We start from the raw sequence: 18,530 nt of genomic DNA, 5'->3' as shown, positions 1-18,530 counted from the left end.
GCCCGGTTCATCTTATATCACACTTTTTGGTGCATAGTTTATACCATATACTATATCTAGTTTTCATTTTCAATCGTGCTCTCAGGACTATGTTCTATATAACACTGCGTCCACCTACCCTTTTCACGGGCATTACATTTTACGGTGGGGTGTAGGGTCAGGGGATGTTTCTGCCAAGTGAGCCCGGAGTCACAGTCCCAAACGTCCTCTTCTTCCTGAATAAAAGTGAGATTATGCTGCATACTTGTTCATATTTTAAGTAGTTCGCACAGACACACATTTTAAAAACAATAAAGTTCCTAATAGCCACCTTCTATGAACAGTTAGCTTGCTGCCCCATCCACCTCCTCCCTATCCTCTGTTGTCTGAATCCATGGACTAGCCTCCTCCATCCTGCCATGCATGGTCTGATGTGCTGCCACTGCCCTCCGTTTAGCATGATGTACCAGTCCACTCCTCCTGCCCTCCATTGCCCAATTCTATGGCCCATCATTGACCTCCTGCTTAGCCTCTGTGCTTAGCTTGCTGCCCCTATTCTCCTTCCCCCTGCCCTCCGATGTCTTTGTGCATGCCCCTGCTCCATCCTTTTTGCCCACCATGTTCCATGGACCTGCAACTCCTATCTACTCTGAGTGTTCTGTTGAGCTCCCCCCCCACCTGCCTAGCATTGTCAGATTGCTGTAACCTGTCCCTGCCACCTCCACCCTGCCTGTCCACATGCCATGCCCCTATCCCCTTCCTCCTGTCCTCCATTGTCCATTTTACTGCCACACCCTTCTGCCCTCCCTGGTCTGTTGTGCTGCAACTGCTCCTCCTGCCTGCCCCGCGCGGTCTGTTGTGAGGCCCCTTCCCCTGAACTCTCTTGTCTGTGCCCAGGTCCTGACCCTCCTTTCTATCCTCCATGGTCCTTTGTGCATGCCCCTGCACCCTCCTTCTTGCCCATCATAGCCATTGTGCTGCCACTTACCCTCCCGCTTGCCATGCATGGTCTTCTGTGCTGCCATGGCCCCTCCCACCTTCCCTCCATGGTCTGTGTGTATGCCATCATAGTCTCACTGTTGCTCTCCATGGTGTGTCTTGTTTCTAGTGCCCATCCTGCCTGACCTCCATGGTCATCCTGCTGCTCCTGCCCTGCCCCCTTGCCCGCAGCCCTCTGTTTCCATGTGCAGACCCCTATTCCCTCCCTCCTGGCTTGTCGGTTCCATTGTAATGCCCCTGATCCGTCCCTCCTGCCCTTTATGGTCTGTTATGCTGCAGCTTTCTCTCCTATCTGTCCATTATGGTCAGCTAGCTACCATTGCCTCTTTCCCCTCTGTTGTCTGTTGTCCATGTGCATGGTCCTGTCCCCTCCTTATTGCTTTCTATGGATTGTTGTGCTGCACTCCCGTCCCGCATGCCCTGTGTGGTGTATTGTGCTGCTGCAAAACCTGATGCCTGCCCTGTAGGGTCAGTTTGGTGCACCTCTCAATGTCCCTCCTGTCCTCTGTTATCTGAGTCCATGTCCCTACCCCAATTCCTCCTGCCTACCATGATCCAATGTACCATACTTGCGAACATTTTGAACTTGGTAAGAGGGAGATTTTGAAATAAAACTGGGGTATTGATTTTCCCCTTTGAGTTACATTGAAAAAGAGAAGATTGTAGACAGGAAACGGATCAAGTAAAGCCCATTTGAGCTTAAAAACATTGGACGTTTCCTGGCTGAAACGGGTCTGTTGGCATGTATGGTTGTATGACCGCCGCCTCTTCCTTCTGCCCACAATGGTCTATTATATTGCCACAGCCTCTCCTGCCAGTCCTGTATTGTTGGTTTGTTGCCCCTGCCCCCCTTTCCACTGCCCTCCATAGTCTGTTGTGCTGCCACTGCCCTTCCTGCCTGCCTAGTGTGGTCAAATTGTTGCCTCTGCACTCTCCTACCTGCCTTCAATTTTCAGAGTCCGTGCCCCTGACCTCTGCCTCTCAAGTATCCCAATGAACAACCAGATTGCTAACATTCTATATTTATTACAAAAGTGTGGAACGCCTGACGTCATCTTGATGTAATCAAAACTGTAATGCCTAGAGCATTTCCTTTAGAAATTACATATATTTGCATCAAAATTATGGTTAGTGCTCTAAAAAACTAAAATGAGGACATATTTTCTGAGTTTTCAAATAGCGACAAAGAACTTTTAAATTATTTGTAATCTTAGTTTTTTTATCAAGTTGACCACTTGATTAAATGTTGAATCCAAGGGGAGAGGGTGTGGTGTTACTTCCAGAGCTGCAGACTTTGCAACTGGGGAACCAGGTTGGAGTTTCTGCTTCAGCTCAACATTCTGTGATTCTGGTCAAATCACTATCTCCCCATGTCTACAACCAAAATGAATTTGATCTTGTGTGATGTAACCGATGCTCATGTAAAGCACTCCAATACTTGACAAGTCTGCACTATATAAAACTGCAAATACACAAAAAATAAGTGTTTTGCACACTTCTGTCATTGGGCTACATCTGGGTGATATTTGGGCTACATTTGGGCTACATTTGGGCTCTTTTGTCTCTGGTGGCCATCTTGGGAGATTTATTTGTTATGAAGTTTCCTAATTTCCTCATTTACTACAGTCTCCTCAGTAGGAAATACTTTCAGTTTTTTACTTTGATTCCATCAAGAAGACATTCAGATGTGTCACACATTTTCCATAAATTCTGAATGTTATCACTCTAGTTGCTCATTAGATCACTGTAGTAAAGCTACTGCTCACCAGGCAAGTCTGCTGCTGGTATTCAAAGTGCATGTTTCAGTCTGCATGTCAGAATTTTTTTATGAAATAAAAGAGGATTTCAGAAGTCAAAATGTGCCCTAGTTTTTCTTTCTGCAGCACTAATCATAATTTATATGGCAAAATGAACCCCCTCATTTTGTTCCTTTGTAAATTAAATGTTTTAAGTGTTACCACTTTATTCCAATCAAGATGGCTTCAGGTGTGCCATATACTTTTGTCATAAGTAAGACTGTTAGCGCTCTAGTTGTTCTTTAGAGCACTCTGGAAAGCTGCAGTAGAACACAAAGGAATCAACTGACAGTCTCTGCCCTTGTTGGATGTACATGTTTTACTGAGAATGTCAGACTTCATTCTTACATGACTGAGAAAGATAATGTGAATTTACAGAAAATATGCTCTCAGTTTAGTTTATAGATCACCTTCCAAACCTCTGTGGGAAAAGCATGAGAAAATAGTTTTCTCTCAAACATGGTTCATGATATCACAGCAGAAGGCTTTTTCACATGGTAAAATCACCTTAGAACACACCACAATTCCTAAAATGAGTATGGTACCATCAACAAATGATTTATAATGTAACTAAAGTCTTAAAACCTTCTATTAACTGCAATGCATTTTAATGAGGTGCTATCATGTATATTGGTCCCAAGATGGCTGCCAACACTTCTTGGATGAAGTACTGACAGCCAATCAGATCTCACGATGAGATGTGTCGTTCGGCCCTGCCCAGATATGTATGTGATTTTACTTTTGATTTTCTCAGAAACTACTGAACAGATTGACACCATATATGCAAAAGGCACATCCCTGAGCTGAGGACTACCTCTCTGCCAAATTTCAAGTAATTCTGTTCAGCCGTTCGGGCTGTACCTTGGACTAAAGGTCCCTATGGGAAATTGCATGGGAAAAACGCGTTTTGGGACCCCCCTTTTTTCTCAGCCCCCGCTTGACGAATCCCCCCTAGACTTTCAGGGTAGGAGCGGAGCGCCCCACCTATTTTGAAAATTTTGCGAGGATTCGTCAACCGGCGCCAAAATTATTCCAAATAGAATGTTGCCGATCTCCTATGGAAACACGGTCCTAACTATAACTATCTACTGGCGACCGCCAGTAGATAAAATATATATATTCAGGATATCGTGTTTGAACAAAAGCGGCTGATGAAAGGGTTTAAAAACAAATACTGAAGCTCCTCAACCAACTGCTCAGCGATACAGTGTGACAAAAGAGGTATGTCCTGCTTCCCATTAAATAATGGAAGTTTACTAAAAAGAACAAACATTGTAAAATATATACCACCATGGAATATCAAACGAAAGAACATACACTCAAAGATGGCGGCTAAAAATCGGGAGGGACTGCATTTCCAGCGTAGTCCTTCCTCGCTGAACACTGGGCAGGAGGAGCCTAATGAGGCTTTCTTAACAAAATTCTGAAGCTACAGATCTCCTTACTCACTTGACAGCATCTGAGGAAGTCAAAGAAGACGAAACGCGTCATGCTGGATGTAACAAAGGATTTCTAAGAACCCAAAGAGTGCTCCATGTTTGTTCCTGAAGGAGGGACACATTGTTGAATTATTTTAAAGCGTGCATGCCACTTGCACGAGGGAGGCACCCATCAAGCAAAGTGTTCGGCGGAACGAGTGGCGTTTGTTGGAACTCTTAAATGTGCTCTGCCAGAACCGCCGCAGCGAAGGATACAATGTTTCTGCCAACAAGAAGTTGGAACATGACCTTATGTTTTAGTGCGGATTACTATAACCGGCACTCTCAGACTCAGGATATCGTGTTTGAACAAAAGCGGCTGATGAAAGGGTTTAAAAACAAATACTGAAGCTCCTCAACCAACTGCTCAGCGATACAGTGTGACAAAAGAGGTATGTCCTGCTTCCCATTAAATAATGGAAGTTTACTAAAAAGAACAAACATTGTAAAATATATACCACCATGGAATATCAAACGAAAGAACATACACTCAAAGATGGCGGCTAAAAATCGGGAGGGACTGCATTTCCAGCGTAGTCCTTCCTCGCTGAACACTGGGCAGGAGGAGCCTAATGAGGCTTTCTTAACAAAATTCTGAAGCTACAGATCTCCTTACTCACTTGACAGCATCTGAGGAAGTCAAAGAAGACGAAACGCGTCATGCTGGATGTAACAAAGGATTTCTAAGAACCCAAAGAGTGCTCCATGTTTGTTCCTGAAGGAGGGACACATTGTTGAATTATTTTAAAGCGTGCATGCCACTTGCACGAGGGAGGCACCCATCAAGCAAAGTGTTCGGCGGAACGAGTGGCGTTTGTTGGAACACATATATATATATATATATATTTACACCTCAAAAGCATATATATATATAATATTTATAGCACACACAATATAAATATATATGTATAGTGTGTGCTATATATATTTTGTGTGTGCTTTTGAGGTAGTGTATTTCCATAGGAAATAAACATATTTGTATATTGGGGAGAAAGGAATGGTTGGGAAGTGCCTCAGTGACTTAGGTAGCTTGAATAAGTGCATGAAGCAAAATCGGTTGTAGAAATAGATATTGCATTTATTGGAAAGGTGAGTGTGGTCTTATGTGGTTTTGTTATTTAAACTTTTTAAAGAAAAAACAAACCTAATTAAATGTAACAAACAATTCTGTTAGACCTATATTTTTGTGATGATCCAGTAGTCCCTGCCTCCTACATACGATCCTATCAAAGGTCCCTTTTGAATCTATATTTTATAGAAGCCCCTTAAGTATAACTCGATGTGATCAGTGATGGGCATTGCCACCATCCTAGTCTTCAAGTGTCCCGGTTGAGTGCATTCCCCGGAGAGAGCCCCTCGTCTCTACCGCTGGGACCTGTATTGCAGTTCTTCTGTTATCTCTCGTTGGTTTCCTTGAACAGACATTTATTTGATCGTTTCATTGATTGTGTTTCCTTTGCAGAGTCCTCCACGAGTGACAGCGGGTCTGACAGTGGCAGCGAAGACCGGAAGCCTGTGTTCGGCGCCCCTGGAAATGAGGCAAAAGTGGAGCCCCTCACACAAGGGACATCCTCCCGCTTTGCCATGTACAACAGCGTCTCCCAAAAACTCATGGTAAGGAGCCAACACTTCTGAGCTATTGGCAGGAGTACAAAGGAAGAGAGAAGTTGATAAAGCGATAGAAATATCATTAATCTTCATTAGTACTTTACAGACCGCATAATTCATAAGGCGTGAAGCAGCCTTCATGTATGCCCCATTCCATCCACTTTATTCACCTCCCTCTCCTCTACATTCCAGAAACACAAGTCAAACACTTACACAAAGGTAAATATATGATTGGTTATTAGAAGTACTTAAAACTCTGCAGTGCTTTTTTTACCCTTAGCACAACTTTTCTCCTACTGCCTAATGCCTCCCCTAATGGCAAAGACCCTGATCTCATCACATGTCTTTTCATTTCAGGCAAAGATGGGCTTCCGCGAAGGAGAAGGCCTGGGGAAGTTTGGCCAAGGACGTAAGGACATTGTGGAGACTTCCAATCAGAAGGGACGGAGAGGCCTAGGCCTGACCCTAAAGGGTTTTGATGGAGATTTGAACATTGACTGGCGAGATGAAGCCCCAGTGAGTTCACACCCGGATTCTGAGTATCCATCTGTCTCTTTTACTAAATATTCAAATTTTTTATAATGATTGCACTGGGAATTTGAACACTGATATTGTAGGGGTACTTAGAAATGTCGTCCATTTGCGAATAGAAAATATATGATTCATTAAAATATTTCAGTTTGCCAGGGGTTACTGTCTTCCAGACTTCCAATAATTTGTACAGCATAGGATCATGTGCACAGACAGTCGGTTACTAAGAATAGCTTTGGTTGATATCTGAGGCAAAGAACGTGTTATGTAGTCAGTCCACATCAGCGTCACCTTATACTTTGTTGGATGCAGAAAGATTATAACCAACCTACTTTTAGAAGATATCTCAATTACCTCTGTTTTACCCGCTCTAGAAATGTTCCTTTAGGGGCTGTTTACTCTGCATAAAATGCTGTTTATTTTTTGTGGCTGTGTTGCCTTTCCTCAAGTGGAGATAGTATGACAGGTGTATCAGATACTTCCATGTGGTACTTTTGGAGGAGCAAAGCATTCTATGCACATCAGTAGGCTCTGTGAGCGGGCCCAACACCCAGCCCGCACAGTCCACTGTACGCAGTCTTCGACCATGCTGTGGGGCTCTAGAGGCATTGTGTGGCTTTCACCGACCCACCATGGCTTGACTCTGGTATCGGAATCTTAGAAAAGCCCAGTCTTCTGTGTCCTAGTGCCTCTTAACACTGGGTGCTTCCTTTTTGCCATAGATTTGTTCTCTATTCATTTATTTATTTTTAAGAGCTCTTCCAGATCAAAAATTATACCTGGCAAGCTCTTCTGTATTCAAAGGGCTGCACAGGGCCTTTGAATCTCATGCACCAATTATTGTTTTAGGGTTGGACCATGGCATTCCTGATTTCCATGCTGCATCCTTCCTGAGGTAAGGAGATGCTCCCCAGTGCCCTTCTTCACACGCATATTTTGTCCTAGCACTTTAAAACGAGAACTATCTGTGCCTGGTGTCACACAAAATGGTGGGTGTGAGCATCCATGTGTCCTTCACCAGGAACTACGGATCCCATGTTGCGATTTAGATTGATGGACTGGCGAGACACCCACATTATCCCGTCCGATGCGTTCTTTATGAGATTTTTACATTTCTTATGGGCTATACTGTTGGCTCCTTACATTTTGGGAGGAAGTACAGTTTGAGTGGACAATTTTGAGCTGTGAAGTGTGAGCCTGTGTTGTTGCTTTAGAGGAGCTGTGAAAGGTCCTTTGCTAAGTTACTACCCCAACCACCATAAGATAGTTCAAGGAACTGGCTTCCACAACTGGAGTGGTTTTATAGGAAGGATCTCTGTATTATGTCCTGTAGGCCGACTTAGAACTAAGCCGTCTTAAGCTATTGTTTTTCCTGTGATGCTTAAAAGACCGGTTTGAATCAATGTAATTGCTTGGAGCATTTACGCAGGTCAAGAAACTGGGTGAGAAGCCCTCTACTTGGTAATGGAGTCTGCACTTATAGAGGAGGGTAATCTTAAAATAGAAACTCAGTCAAGTGAAACATTCCATCTGTTTATTAGGTTCTGTTTTGTTATGCCGTTCCCTCAATCAGTGGAGGTGGGTGATCACAGGGTGAGGTCCGAAGGAATTCGTTTTTACTGATGTGTGCAAGATGTATAGTCAGTTAATTTTTCCCCCCAAGATTGATTGTGCTCATTATCCATGTCCACTAGCCATGTTACGAAGCAAAAACGATATTCATTAACATGTACACTTAGGTGATAGAAAGACAAAGTAACTGTTTCTCTCGCTCTCTCCTGTTAAGCTGCTAGAAGTAAGTAGCGGTGCTCTCTATTTTATTTTTTTTGTTTACCGAGAATTTAATACTCCTTTGGGTCCATCTAGTAAACTCTCTTCTTCTTTTACAATCTTCCAAAATTAGGGTGGATTAGGTGAAAAGCTTATGACACCACACTATTTTTAGGACTCCCATGCCAGACCGCTTTTTGCTGTCTGTGGGCAAACTCTTCTTGAGGAACATCCGAAACAATTACAGAGCTTACACCCTGCCCATTGCTTACCATTGGCTGGCTTTATTGCCACTCTCGTTTCCTTACTTATTCAGTGGCTTGCCTTCCTTTTGTATGTTTACACTGCTCACGATTCAGGAAACTACGCCTCTCTTTCGTTCAGTACTCCATGAGATTTGATGTGTTTTCTAGCGCTCTTCCTTGTGTGTGCTGCTTCTTACATTCACAGCCCACAATTGCTCCTTGTTGCTTCTTTATCCCCTCTCCCGCTCATCAAGTGCTTTCTCCACTCTCCTCCTGGCTTTTCTATTTAATACTTTTTTGTTCCACTCGCCCGCCCCCCTCATCCCCCACCCCCCCAGGTCCAGCCTCAAGAGCCTCCATTGCACCCTCACCCCTGCCCAGTCCCTGTTGCTTACTCCTCCCCTTCTCCTACCTAGCCTTCAATTGTTTTTTTTATTTGAAGGATCTGGCCTCTGCCATTTGCTGCTCGGCCACTCTTCTTTACTTTAACTTTTAGTTTTTTTTCAAACTGAATTAATGTGACTTTCACCATCTTGGATTAATAAATAAATACAAAACGACACGTGTCATTTTATAGGTGCACATTCAGTTGACCTGCTCATCCGTCATCATGCATGCACTGGCTTATGAACTCACAGCAGCCACTTCAACACTCCATTTGGAACGATGCTGTTCACCATGAACAGCTATTAGTGGTAAAGCCATTAGACCCAGGCTAGACCTATTGGCTTTGCGAATGCTTGTTTTGATTCTTTCGATTGATAATGACATGGGAATCCACACAGTAGACTGCTGAGGAGAGGAGTGAATCCCCATCTGTAGGCAGCAACATCATCAGTGACTTCGTGTTGTGCTTTTTCATGCCCTACAGTACTACTTCAGGTGCTAGAAGACAAAGAGGAAAGCGTTCATCCTTGTCTCGGCCTGGTATTACAGTGTGGAAAGTCGAATATATTAGTTTGTGTGCTAAACCCCTTTGCATGCAGGGCCACAAAGCTTAGGGTTTCCTCTTTGCTTTACCCTTTTAGGTGTGTGGACATGCAAGAGTAGCACAATCTCACATTAGATGCATCCAAAATGAAATGGAGATAATTCGTTTTTATTTGTCTCCTCCTCTTGCTAATATCCTCATGTTGTATTCTCAGGCCACTGCTTATGAAGAGGCTGATTGGTTTCCAGAGTGCACCACAGAAATTCCTGATGAAGAGGAGTTGAAAGACTGGATGAAAGTTGGGAAGGTACCGCTCCAACTTTATTAATGGGGACTGTGCTGGATAGTTTTTATTTTTTATTTTTGATAAACGGTAATAGTAGATAAATGGCTGTGTAACATATATAATACTAACTAAAAGAAAATCACAATTAAGTGTTATTTATCGTTCATTGACCCCAAACCTAAAAAACCTGAAGGTCGCCAGTTATGATATGTAATACAAGCCATAACTCTGGCTGTTCGTCATGTTTAACTCTTGGTGGTCAGACTTTTCTTTACATCTGATTAGCAGAATTGTGAACTGAGCTTTGTGTGTAGTGAATTTCATTGGTTTTATTTGGGTTTGTGTTTGCTGTAGGTATTCACACACTTTCTAGGCCATCCTCGCAATGGAACACCCATTCCCTGTCCTACAGCTGGATTTACCGATGTACCTGGGAGGCAATCTCACTTGTGTAAACCTTGTAGAATTAGCCATTAATTTGAACTTGCCCAATCAAATGGGAATTGAGAATGTAAAAACAACATTGCAAACATGGAAATACCAGACATAAACAGACTGAAAGCTTAGCAGCCCTGACATTGTAGTGGTCCCAAGGGTACCTCTAATGCCAGCTCACTAATCGTAACTGTTATTAAGCTTTTGTTAATAAGCTTTTCTCCTCCCGGTTCCCAGTCTTTCCGTTTTAACCTGCTCTGTCTTTTGAAGCCGCTTATGCTGTTTATTCAGTCAACTCTTCTCTTGGTCATTATGCTCCAAAACATTAACTTGGCGTCATTCTTGACTTTTGCTTCCAGTAGAACTAGTTCTATCTTTCTGAGCTCTAATGACTCATAGGGTAGACCCCTCAGACTAGAAATCTATTGGGATGCAGGATCTTTGAGAAAGAATAGAGGAATAGTGGGGAATGTGTGGGGTTCAACCCTAACCATGGGTCTGGTCTGTCGGCCCTTCCCACTGGGACTCCCAAGCCACACTAGCTTCCAGCTTAAAAAACCCACTAACTGAGCGCTCGCGCAAGCAGCATTCAGCTAATCTGTGAGGGTTTATTCTCTTGCTCTTACAAAGCACTCTAAGCTCTACTACCCCTGTGTTCTGCAGATTGCTCCCTAACCTTATAATCCTTTGGTAAGTGGACTATACATGTGAAGAAAAAGAAAGTTATGTAGGGGTAGCTAGCGTTTCGTGAGATTTGAATTTAAGGAACCAACTCACTGCTACCACCAATGTGATGCCTTTTCTGTGGGTCCTGGGGTAGTCCAAAGTTACTGGGCTTAACCCTTTGGGTAAGTTCGTACATCACTGGTTTTGCAGTGCCTCAGTGCCACATTACCATGACTCTCCAAACTGGATAGTCAGAGACTCACTTTAGGCATTTGACTGTCTCATTGTAGTGAGTGCGCAGTACATCTTGTTCCACAAAATGGAGAGGTTTAGAAGCTCAGAACACTGATGGATGCATTGGATGACACTTGTTTATCCAGTCAGTGGTTTAATTTAGAGAAGGAAAAGTGCTAGAACTACAGAGAAACAAGTTAAATAACACTTACAACTAAGATACACAATATAAACAAGAAGGTCCAAGCATCTTATGCAACCAAGTTTGAAGGGTAAATATCTTTTCAGCTTCCTCGCCCTTGGTAAAAGAATTATGTTTAACACTGAGATGAATTGTCAATTATAACCAAATATAAGATTATATTGTGTTGACCTGCTTTACATCATAGCATTCAGTTCCCTTTTAAAATATATTGACAGCTGACTGCATATAGCCAGGGCCTTTTATCTTGTACCTTGTGGTACCAAAGGATGCTCATGATAAAAGGCGGCACCCCTAAAAAAGGTAATTGATTTAAAAATCATGACACCTTAAAAAAAAATGAAAATGCTCGATATCCCCAAAACATACCACTGAACGATTATGCTGCCTGTCCATAAGGCCTTGAGTGCTCCAGATGATGTTTCAGGCGATCAGGTTTGAGGTCACCTTTTGCACATTCCATTTCTGGAGTCCAAAATCGAAGGGAACAGCTGGATGGTCTCTTAAGCAAAAGACAGCTGGCACAGTTGTGGGTCAATTCCCACTAGATATTCCAATGGCGTTTATCTCAAAATATGTTGGTTGTGATAGAGATTGTTGCACTGTTGCACCACCCTTGGGTACCTAGGGCACACACAGCTCGTTATGGTGGTTCCAATTGTGAGTGGCTAAAATTGTTAACATAGATGACCAAGACTTCTTTTGACAATGTTTTTGCCATGGTACGGACTAGAGTTATGGTGCAAACACACCCTTCCTGGGTGCTGCAGCAGACGTGTGTTACAGGCGTACATGCCAACATTCAGGGACTCCTTCAGTGTTTGGTTTCAAAACTTTAAACAATCAGTTTTCCCCATTTATGGGCCTTGGCTTCCTTCCTATTGGGCGTCACTGGTGCTCCCCATCTAACCCCGGGTATCAGTCTACGTACTATAAACAGGCGTTTCTAGCTTAAGTCACCACAAATCACTCTACTACATGTTCCATGGGCCCAATATCTGTGCCTACTTTTGGGGGCATCTTCATCACCTGGTAGATAGGTTCCTCTGCCTGTCTGCACCACTCCATATTGGACCTCTGTTTCTGGGGGGGGGGGTTGTCCTCTCCCTCCACTAGAGTTGCACCCTACCTCGACTTGCAACAACCAGGGCTGTGTTGCACAGAGCTAATGTATATCTGTTGATGGTCTCTTCCCCCAAAATCCCCAAGGATATCAGCCTGGGGGTCGAGCACTTAAGTGTCTCCTACCACGTGAGATATTCTTTTTTGCATATCTGACTAAAATCTATTCAGTCTCTGGCCCTTTCAGATCTTGTTTATCGGGTTGCCCCGTTGACCACATCCTCTTAGCATTGGTCAGTGACTGTCGCCTCCATTGCATGTAACCTCATACTTTTAAAGTAAACCTGGTGCAGCAGTTTCAGCTGAATCAACCGGACTATGGTTTGGATAGCTACTTCCCTGGGGTATCGACATGTGGTACCCCAGTCGTCGTTTTCCATTCTACCCAGGTCCCTCTCCCATTTCTATTTCAGCGTCTGTGGAAGGAGGTAGGGGGTTGCCAATGCACAAGGAGTGTATAATATATTTGTGATATGGCTTGTCTGTGTAAGGGGTTCCCAGTACCCTGTACTCCAGTGGATTCTCCTCTTCTATATCCTCTCTCGGGTCAATCCGGCACTGAAGAATTGCCCTAACTTGCATGTAACATGGGAATTCGACCCCGGATAAGTCATATTGTTTTTGTAACTACTCAAACGGCAACCATCCAGTTTCTTTTTCCTCAAGCTTTGTGATTCCCATCATGTCCCTCTGTCCATGCTCTGGCACCCCACATAATCCCCCCCGCCCCCCAATGCCCTGGACTCCCATAGCGGTGTCTCTAAAGACAGTCTAACCCTCCCATTCCATCTTGCGTAGCGCCTGTTTCCAGATCTGAAACACCGCGGCTCTGGGGTCCAGGAGGTGCATGTCCTTCTCTGGTCCATACAGTCACTCCATGTAGCCCTGGGGGTCCATCACGCTTCAGGCTACCATGAGGTAGGGTTCCTGTTGGTCTGTGATGGGACAGTTGTTTACCACTAACAGTTAGGCCACCCAGTAGTACAAGTGTAGGTCGGGAAGTGCAATTCCCCCATCCATTGGGCGACTGGTCAGGGTAGTGAGCTCTATCCTTAGAGAGTCACCATTCCAAAGCAGGGTTCTAGTCACATCCTCCACCGCTCCGAAGATATAGTCAGTGACACCAAAAGGCAAGTTTTGTAGTATGTCGAGAAATTTAGGGAGGCATATAATTTTGTACAGTGAGGCTCTCCCAGTAACGAAAGGAGCAGGTGGCATCATTGCTCTACATCTCGATGGGAATTTTCCAAAACTAGGCCTTGTTTTCTCTTCTGAAACAGTGATAGTTTGATGAACATAAATTCCCAGGTAGGTAAAGCCGTCTCTCACCAAACCAATGGTTTGAACCACCCAGCTTTGTATTCCTTGGTGTGAGGGGGATGCACCACTGAATTCTCACAGTTTATTGTAATGTGCCAAAAACGCAATCTCAACAATTCTCAGGAGGGAATCATATGGGTCTGCAAGGTAGAGTAGGACGTCATCAGCATAAAGGGAGACAATGTCTTCCTGTTTCTGTCCCACCTGAGTCTTCTCAGAAATGCATCCCCCCGATCCAGTTTGCCAACGGCTCCATTGCCACTGTGAATAGCAGTGGGGATAGGGTACAGCCCTGGTGGTTGCCCCAGCCTAACTCAAATACCTCCTATAGGGAGCCATTGACCTTAACTCTCGCCTTAGGCTTACAGTTAAGAAGGCGTAACCAAGAAAGGAGGGTCAAAGGCCATTATTTCCAGTTGTGTCATAAGATAGGGCCACTCCTGGGAGTTAATCGATTTTATTGATGTTAAACGCCAAGATCACTGCTGGTTCAATTGAAACACCTGAATAAACTCCGGAGGCTGTCTGGTGGGCCTATAGGGCATGAGCCGGGCCCACAGTGCAATCGATGACCTGCATAAGGTGATTCGCCAAGACTTTACCAGTTGCTTTGGTTTTAGTATTCGAAAGAGATATTGGCTGGTAGTATACACACTCTTCCAGCGTCTTACTTGTCTTATGAATGACCATATTTGCCTGTCTGAGGTCTCTGGGAAGCTAGCACTGTGCCCTTCACTCAATAAATATGTCCAGAAGTGACTGTATCACTTTACTCCTGATGCTTTTATAAAATTCCTGTCAAAGCCATTTGTTCCTGGCGATTTTCCTAACTTTAATTGGGGCAGGGCCTCTGTAATCTTCCCAGCTGTGATATCTGCATCTAAGGCCCATCTAACTGATCTCCCCAGGTGTGGGACCCGAATGTCAGCTATAAATTTGCTCATCCCATCCTGACTCTCCACCAAGAGGCGTGGGGTAAAGAGGTCATGCAGGAATTGTGTGAAGGCATGTGTTATGCTCTCGGCTGTGTCTTTCATCGACGACTTTCATCTGATGGAATTGGGGATCCATGTTTGGGGTGGGAGGATTAAGAATAGAGGCTCTTCTTGTCACACTGGGCTGGACATGGACTGCAGTTGTCCGAGCCAAATGGACCTTTTCAGGGATAGCAGATAGCTGATTTCTCCACAGGGGCACGAGGAAAAAAGACCCAGATTATAATGATGCTGACACTACCATTAGTTGCTGCAGAGCCAGCTTTGAGTGAGCAATATCCATTCTCAATCAAAAGGGGGCACATTTTGGGTATCACCCCTGGCATCAGAGTCTCCTAAGCTGATACAGAAAAGGACCACTGAGCCGAACAAGAACATGGTTAGACTGCTTGTCTAAAGCCCTGCAGGAAATGTTTGGTACGAGGTATGTGTGGCTGTAGATCCACATGCTGTGCATACTCCTGCCACGTGCTGTATATTGTTGGGCCCGGATGTGTGCAAGTTGTTTTTCTTTGAAGAGGTCTTTCAAGTCACAAGGTTCAGTGACTCCTCTTGCTGGTAATGCGCTTGGGCAGCGACTCCATTGTTAGTGTTTTCTTTCTGCCGTCTGGTTTGGACATGTACTTCAGGTCAAGACCGTAGTCTACTCTTTTTGGTTCCCATGGGTAACTCCTGACAGTCTGTATTGTTTTTGAACGTGTATCTCATTTTCCTTCCGTTATAGGTAGATGACTCCAGCTGCGTCTTGGGATTTCGGCCCTAAACAGCGTAGTGTTCCCTGTGTAAGTCAATGGGTATCGGTCCAATCACAAAGAGGCTGGGACTGGGAGACCAGTCCAGCTGAACCAAAAAGGAGACTCTGGTCTCACAATACTCGGGGATGTGGGAACACCTTTGGTCCTCTTCTTCTCAGGCCGGCGTGGCCAGGCGCAGAGTTGTCTTAAGGCATCAGGTTTTTGTCACAAGAGTCATTCGGAGTAGAGGGGGCCTGCACAAAGAGTCTGCAGGCTGCATCGGGAAGTCCACTGTTGGCACACCCAGTTTAGGCTTCATCTCTGGAGGGCCTGGTTAACAAGCAGGCACTTCTGGTGTCGGGTTTGTGGCTGTCCGGAGTCCTCATAGGTCCCTTCGGGTGCCTGCAGGAAAACAGCTCTGCTGCTCCATGGGAGTTCCTGGGTTTTGGGTGAAGTGCTGGTAGTCCTCCCAGGATTTTGGAGGCATAGCAGCTGCAGGACAAGTCGTCTTTTGATCAGTGGTCGAGGAAAGCTGGCAGGATTTGCACCAAGTCAGTAGCTGCTGCTCTGTTCTTGCTTTTTGAGGCTCTTCAAGGTCCGTCTTCTTCTATCAAGTCAGCAGGATCTGATTTCCTGGTACCAGGGGCTCCCATAAATACTGGATTTAGGGCGTTAGGGGAGTGTAGGGTAGTAGCCAACGGGCTACGTACGCCTGGGGTCACTACGCCCCCTATAGGACCATTTCCTGTGGGAATTGGGCATAACCCTATCCCAGAGTTCCTTATTCTGCCATCAGCTAGATGGCAGACTTTTAATATTCGTGCCCACATCAGGTTAGCCCAGCTTAGGGGTGGAACTAGCCTGAGGGTGAACACGCCTCTATGACTACTAATTTTCCGGCCAGTCCACACGTCAAATGGGCCATGGCCTGGGGGGATTGGCATCATTTTACATCTGAGAGGAGCCAGATTCACATACCAAAGATGGGGGCTCTTTGAAGACTCCTGTCTTAAAATGCTAATTTACAGATCATCCTGCTGGAGGGGGGTAAATGGATAACATACGTGTATTTGTAAAGCGCTTATTCACCCAAGGGTATCTTGAGATGAATAACACGTGTATATTGTTACCCAACTCAATGGTAACTAATTTTATCGACCTCGGAAGGGTGAAAGGCTGAGTGGACCTGCCGGGATTTGAAACTGTGACCATGAGATCGAACACAGGCCCCTACAGTGGATGCATTAGTGCACTAAGCCTGGACACCCCACAGTGTCCACATTTATGGAACCCCCAACGTGTGTTGTGTGAGCCAGTGTCCTGTGTTATTATCGTTGGGGACACTTGGACTCAATATTAATTTTAAAGTCCTTCTTCTAAATGAAATTCCCGGTTTCCTTCTAGGGAGTGTAGGGTAGTAGCCAAGGGGCTACGTGCCACTGGGGTCACTACACCCCTATATAACCTCTTCCTGTGGGAAGTGGGCATAAGCCTGGCCAAGGGTTCCTAAGTTTGCCATCACAAAGATGGCAGACTTCTGATTTTTGTATTCTCTTCAGCTATCCCACCTTAGGGGTGGCGCTAGCCTGAAGATGAACACGCTTAAGACTTCTAATTCAAATGGGCCTTGAATGGGGTGGGGGACGGCACTCTTTCCAGTGAGGAAAGCCAGATTTGTATACCAAAAGCGGTGGGCTCTTTGAAGTTTCCTACCTTGGAATGCTAATTTATAGCCCATCCTGTGGAAGGGGGTGTAAACACCATCTGCCCGTGCAGGCTTTGTTTCTGATTTCCTGGGAGAAAAGGCCCTCACCCCTGGGGGTCAGAAACTCGTCTGTGGTGGCAGGTTAGTTAGGACCAGTCAGTCCGCGCACTAGTAATTGAATAGGTTTTCAGGGGGCTCCCTTGAGGTGCCTTCTGAGTGAATGTATTAAAAAAACCATCACTGGAATCAGTGTGGGCTTATTAATATGAGATGTTTGATACCAAACATCAGTGGTTTCAGTGAAGCCATAATGTAGCTGTGGAAGTCGTTGTTGACCAGTACCCAGCACATGAACTTAAAATGCCTTTCCTTATCACTTGTACTGGCAGTAATTGAACTAGCCAGCACAGATATATCTGTTCATGCATATATGTCCACACATATAGTATTGTGCACCTCACCTTAGGGCTATAAGGCATGATGTAGGGGTGACTTATCAATACGGCATGCAGTCTCTAAAGTCATGGCACACAGGGCTGTGTGCCATATTGTGTTTTCACTTTTGCTTGCACCAGGCCACAAAGCCTGCAGTAGCAGTCTGTGTTTGGTGAGGGGTCCCTTAGGGCGGCACAATACACGCTGCAGCCCTTAGGAGCCCTCTTTAGCCTCCTTGCCCTAGGTACCAGGGGTACCACTTACTAAGGACTTACAGGGAGTGCTAATGTTGTTGCCAATTGGGGAAACAATTGTGCAGTTTTGGAAAAGAGATCAGGCACTGGGGACCTGGTTAGCAGGAACTCAGTGCACTTTCAGTGAAAGTAGCATCGAATACCAGGCAAAAAGAAGGGTGACCATGTCAAAAAGGGGCACTTTCCTACAGCTGATCAAAAGTGCAACAGGCAGTACACGCAAGCCGTTCTTTCACTCGATAATCTGGGATTCACCATAAATGCCACTAAATACAATCTTGAGCGTCTTCAAATTCAGCCCTTTTTAGGGTCTAATCTGAATGCACTTACCACCAAAGCCTAGCACAGTCATCAAAGCGTACAAGCATTCTAGCATCTCCTGACTCTTTTTCAGCCACATCGTCCACTCACAGAACAGTGATACAAGCCTTCTTCCATTTAGGGTAACATAGGCCTGGTAAGGACAGACCTCATGAACACCATGTACTACTTGCAGAAGCAGGGCGACACACACTCCCTACAGCTTTCAGCTCTGTCACAGCACATTTGCCATTAGGCGATTCGCCTTCGGAAACACCTCCTTGCGGAGTACCTCCCCGGAGTGGACAACGAATTTGCTGACCTGCTCAGCACATCCCATTAACAAGAGCACAAGTAGAAACTCCACCTTCAAGTCCTACTCTCGTCATTAGGGAGTCCACGATGTAGACCCCTTCGCCACTCTAGAAAATGCAAAATGTCAAAACTTCACCTCAAGGTTTCCACACGCTGAGTCGATGGGCAATGCTCTATGGATGAACTGTTC

General features: G+C 44.9%; 1 protein-coding gene across 2 annotated transcripts in view; it reads left to right on the top strand.

The window, feature by feature from the left end:
• The window catches only part of LOC146813794 (cap-specific mRNA (nucleoside-2'-O-)-methyltransferase 1-like), a 664,820-nt gene that overhangs the window by 107,508 nt on the left and 538,782 nt on the right, over nucleotides 1-18,530 (top strand). For both annotated transcript variants that reach the window (XM_085610257.1, XM_085610256.1), the window contains exons 3-5: nucleotides 5,715-5,866; nucleotides 6,218-6,376; nucleotides 9,552-9,644. In XM_085610257.1, coding sequence (XP_085466383.1) covers nucleotides 5,715-5,866; nucleotides 6,218-6,376; nucleotides 9,552-9,644 — 404 coding nt within the window. The remainder of the gene's footprint in view (nucleotides 1-5,714; nucleotides 5,867-6,217; nucleotides 6,377-9,551; nucleotides 9,645-18,530) is intronic.

Source organism: Triturus cristatus, chromosome 6 (genome assembly GCF_964204655.1).
Source record: "Triturus cristatus chromosome 6, aTriCri1.1, whole genome shotgun sequence".
Lineage (NCBI taxonomy): Eukaryota > Metazoa > Chordata > Amphibia > Caudata > Salamandridae > Triturus > Triturus cristatus.
The sequence above is the reverse complement of the archived record's forward strand: the minus strand, read 5'-3'. Positions and strand labels throughout refer to the sequence as shown.